General features: G+C 32.8%; 1 protein-coding gene across 1 annotated transcript in view; it reads right to left on the bottom strand.

The window, feature by feature from the left end:
• Positions 1-509: 509 nt before the first annotated feature.
• cox5ab (cytochrome c oxidase subunit 5Ab) overlaps positions 510-5,376 on the bottom strand; it is a 14,160-nt gene continuing 9,293 nt past the window's right edge. Inside the window, exons 3-5 of the mRNA XM_016518679.1 lie at positions 4,335-4,456; positions 1,847-1,995; positions 510-628 (exon numbers count right to left, since the gene is read on the bottom strand). Coding sequence (XP_016374165.1) covers positions 1,882-1,995; positions 4,335-4,456 — 236 coding nt within the window. The 3' untranslated portion in view covers positions 510-628; positions 1,847-1,881. The remainder of the gene's footprint in view (positions 629-1,846; positions 1,996-4,334; positions 4,457-5,376) is intronic.

Below are 5,376 nucleotides of genomic sequence, written 5' to 3'. Positions count from 1 at the left end.
TTATATTTTTATTTGTAAATATGAAAAGTTATGATATAAAAAATTATATTATATTATATTAATATTTTTTATTTGTATATATATATATATATATATATATATATATAAATATATTTTTTTTTTTTTTGCAGTGCATGCAACATTTAATACCATGATTTTATGAATTTAAGACTTTCTGCTCTGGTTTAAGACATTTTTAGGCCTTTATTTGTGGAAGGGTAAATTAATACTTTTTAAGACCTGCAGAAACCCTGCAAAATGAATATTTCTAATGATGATGGGACTCTGTTTAGACAATTTTCTTTCTTCTTTGGCTCACAGTTTTAGCATTTTAATGTCAAAAAAATTAAATTCAGTTCACGGTTGCAATCATCACAAACACAGTAGTGATCTGTTATAATGTCTGTGTTGAGCTTGCGAAGCAGATACAAACCTCAGCGTCAGTGTTTGCTGCACAAACTCTCATCTCATCATCCAAACACAAACAAAAACAAAAACACTCAAACTCATTCAGTATTGCTTCGTTTATTAGGCCCTTTATTTTTATACAGGACGGGACTGAGTTTGACTTCCTGAATATCGTACAGTGAGCAGAGAGGTAGAAAACCCAGTTGAATTCACAAAATCCCTGAAACACAAACAGAGACAGACCGTTATATGGGCAAAACTCGATGCATTAAAAAATAGGTATTAAAAGCGAGTGATGCTTAAGAAACTCTTCCTGCAATTAATGCATTTTTGCATTTAAAAGTATCAATAAATGATATCAGATGAAAACATTTTACTTTCATGGAAGGAAACACCACACTGAACACCCTAGCAACCACCCACAACCACATAGCAACACCCTTGTGATCGCCAAGGCTCCTAAACCCAAACACTTAATAGTTAGTAAGATATTCAATATACTGACATTGTCACTTGCACACAGCACTTTCTGTTTATTTTTTTTCTCTATTGCTGCTATGTAACTACCCTGTACAACCTGTTTGCACATTCCTGCTCATCTTATCTTAAAAAAATATTTATTAAGTCTACAGTATACTGTCCTGCACATTTTATTTTACTCTTTATTTTTTATTTAATTTTTTCCATACCTATATTTACATATTATTTTCCCTTTGTGTTTGTATTCTATAATAATTGCACTGTCCATGGAGCGGACCTGACTTACATCTCACTGCTGGTTATATATTCTCTATATAACCGTGTACGTGATGAATAAAAATCTTGAATTTTGACTACTAAAACTGAAATAAAAATGTATAAAATTCAGACATTAAATTTTTATTTTTAGTCAATGTTTTAATAATTTTATTTTTTTGTGATTTTTATTAGTTGTTTTTTTTAATGTGTATATTGTTTTTACTCATTTTAATTTCAGTTTTAGTTATTTTATTACATCAAGTTTATCACAGCTGGTTTTATGGGAAACTGATCAAAATTAAGGGAGTTTATGATTAAAACAAGATCAAATATCTGCCAGCTGGTTTACAAAAATCAACTTAAGTCAAAGAAAAAAAAGCTTGATTTAACAATGTTTAGATATTTGTATTTGAAAACAAAACAAAAATGACTTAAGACACATACTACATATACATATACATTAAAAAAAATATATATATTTTTTAATGTATTTATTTATTTTGCAGTGCATGCAACATTTAATACCATATATATATATATATATACATTTAAATTTATTTTAAATTTATATTTATATTATTATATACCCCTAGCAACCACATAGCAACGCCCTAGTGACCATCCACAACCCCTAGCAACCACATAGCAACGCCCTAGTGACCACCCACAACCCCTAGCAACCACATGATAAGAAACCAACTTGTTTGTTAGCTGCGTTGAGGAATCCGAGCAGAATCAGGCTTTATGGATGCCCAGCTCTTCTGGAGTGGAGATGCCCAGCTCCTGCAGCGTGGGTTTGAGCTCCTGGATCACATACGGATAGATCTCCTTATGAGGACCAGACTTATCCTGAGAAATAACAGAGCGTGTGTGGCATGTTAATTAACCTCCTGCCCAGTGGATTCGACCGAGCTGTAATTAAGCAAGCATGACCTTTTCAGTGTGAATGAAGATTAGACTTCAGTAATAATGCAGCAGAAACACTGCAGACACATCAGGATCTTCATGCCTCTGTGATTTCACTTCTAATTTCCTTTTTAATTAAAGTGCCCCTATTATGGATTTTTTAAAATGACCTTTGTAACACAGCTTTAAGTGAATGAAAACATCCTGCAAAGTTTTAACTCTGAAAGTGCACCGTATATAAAGTTATTGTCTCTCAAAAGAAAGACTCTGAATCATTTAAACGAGTCGTTTTTAAAACGAATCCCAAGCCGTTTCATGTTGACGTCAACATGCCTGAAGAATCAATGGTTAAAGTTCATTTTTACAGCAATACCACAGCAGTACAGATAAATGTGATATATGTGGCGGCAGAAAACAATCGTCATTTAAATATATCACGCCCCTAAAAACACCGCGGTTTAGAAGCCACGCCCCTAGAGTTTACGACACGGAGAAACGAAACCCGGCCAAAAAGAGGAATATCTTACTTCAAAAACACCCGTTAACCTTGTAATTGCAAACAATTAGGCTACATTAATTTATGTAATTTATATGTATATTAAAATACTGGTAAATATAAACATTACAGCCTATTTCCCTCACTCTACAACAAATATTTTAACTTTAACGGTATTCAGAACAGAACAAGAATGAAAAATAAGTAGTTGTAATAAAAAAAAACATAAATTAGGCTATAATGGCAAACAGCATACAAACTGAAACGGCATTATCTCATACCACAAGAATCCAAATGTTGCCATTTTTGCAATATTTGCAACATTTGGTTGCTTAACTATTATTCATTATGTCGCCTAAACAAGGCTTTATACTTCACTCATGTTCTAATATCCGTGTAAAATCCTTCACATGGGCGCTGCACGCTGATCTTACAGCGGACCTTTTAAAACAAACCGTGCAACTTTTATGTTTGCTTGACTGTATTTTAGTTTGATGATGAATGGCTGAAATGTCAGGCAACGCTAGAACTAATGTTTGTGTGAGGCGCCTGTGCGATCAGATGGATTAAATCAAACAAAGATATAAAGAAAAGAAATAAAATGCATTAAGAGTGTCACAAAAACGAGCCTATGTTTTTTCTGTTAATCTGTTAATTATATTACAGCCTATTATATATTTTGTGTGGTTCTATTTATTTTATTCCTTTTCTAGACTTAGAAAGTAACCTAAATGAACAAAATGCTGTCATTCCTACAAAAAATGAATCGTTTGAGCGAATCGTTTGGGAGTCGTTGAGCAAATAAGGTAAAAATAAATGCATATAATAAGACAATTGAACTTGCATGCATGTCAACCTGTTGTTGGGGACTCCCAAAACCAAAATATGAACCTTTCATAACCCATAATAGGGGCACTTTAATAAATAGTCTGTAGATTAATAAAAGCATTAAAGATAAACGTGTTTTAATTACTTTAAGGAATAGTTCAGGCAAAAATGAAAATTTGCTGAATGTATTCACCCTCAGGTCATATGAGATATGAGTTTATTTCTTCATCAGATTTGGAGAAATGTAGCATTGCATCACTCACCTAACAACGCCCCTTAGCTGTTATAAATTCACTGTAAACCACGGCTTCTTGGGGCTTATTGCTTTATTTTAAATAAAATAGACTAAATAATATAGAGGGATAATACTATTTTATTTCAAAATAAAAAGGTAGTATTAAATACAAATGCAATTATTTTATAGTAAACTTAAAAATAAAATGCTAATATTTTTATTATTATTATTATTTTAATTAGAATTTTCATTATTTTCAAACTTAAAATCAGCAAGCTTTTATTTTGGCGGGTTGCCGGCAAGTAAGTATATACGCTTATTAATTTTGGTTGCGCATGCGGACCACTTATGTGCACCCCTGGTTATTATGGATTACGAACTCGTATTTGAGTTAAAAACATCTTAATGCTGGATTTGTCTCAGCTTTTGTCTTCTCCAGATGTTAACTGATGGACTGGAGTGCTGTGGATTACTTGTGGATTATTGTGATGTTTTTATCAGTTGTTTGGACTCTCATTCTGACGGCACCCATTCACTGCAGAGCATCCATTGCTGAGACACTGATGCAATGCTACATTTCTACAAACCTGATGAAGAAACAAACTCACCCTGATCTGGGATGGACTGAGGATGACTAAAATTTCCACATTTAATTTTTGGGTGAACTACTCCTTTACCATGAAAGCATAAACTCTTTTCTAGCTGAGCGTTTGTTTCTCTCACTTTGACGGCCTCGAGGATGCGGATCGCATTGGCCAGATCATTCAGTCTCCTGCAGGCGCGCAGAGCAGAGTCCAGGATCTTCGGCTCTGGAACGAGGTCGTATCCAATCAGAGTGTTCATTCCTGGACAGAACGAATAGAAAATCACAAACATATTCATGAACACATCGGCTTTCAACATCAGAAATGTTTTTTGAGCAGCAAATCAGCATATTAGAATGATTTCTGAAGATCATGTGACACTGAAGACTGGAGTAATGATGCTGAAAATACAGCTGCACATCACAGAAATAAATTACAGGCAAGCCAAAAATTATTCAGACACCAGATATAATATTTGATTTTTTTTTTACTAGTCGATGCAGGACACTATAGTTAATTTATGTACGCGAGGATAGCAAAATAAAGTAAAGTGTGACATATTATACCCAAAATTCTTCATACCAGTAAAATTGACCAAAAATTATTCAGACACTTTGACCTGAACATGTTTGGCTTAAGCAGGGTTTCTACAGACTTGAACAAGTTAAACGCAAGACTTTTTAAGATCTTTTTAATACCAGCTTATATGAAATTTAAGACCTAAACCTGTAATGGAAACTATATATGTAATATTTAATGTGTTTAACGTAAAAAGAAAACAAAATATCATCACTGTAATAAATTATATTTATTACTAAGATATACAGTGAACTTTTAATGTCAGCAGACAATATTCCATACAAAATATCCACACAAAAGCACCGCATCACTGAGATTTTTGGTGGTGCATACAATTTATTTTGAAGCAATATTTTCATCAGTTCTTAAATCTGCATATTTTTATTTACCTTTACAAAGGCCTATTTTTACAAATGCATAAATGTTTTGATATATTAAACCTAAAACGTCGAATACTGACATTTGAAATTATTTAAATAATAAAAAGGTACTTTAAATGTGAAATTAAAACCGCCAGTAGGTGGCAGCAAGTCACTGTTAATAAGTGAGTCATTGCGATTGAACCGAATCATTTAAATGTTTGATTCATTCAGGAACTAAAC

Source organism: Sinocyclocheilus rhinocerous, unplaced genomic scaffold (assembly GCF_001515625.1).
Source record: "Sinocyclocheilus rhinocerous isolate Xijiao unplaced genomic scaffold, SAMN03320098_v1.1 scaffold1093, whole genome shotgun sequence".
NCBI lineage: Eukaryota > Metazoa > Chordata > Actinopteri > Cypriniformes > Cyprinidae > Sinocyclocheilus > Sinocyclocheilus rhinocerous.
This window is presented reverse-complemented; position numbering and strand designations above follow the sequence as displayed.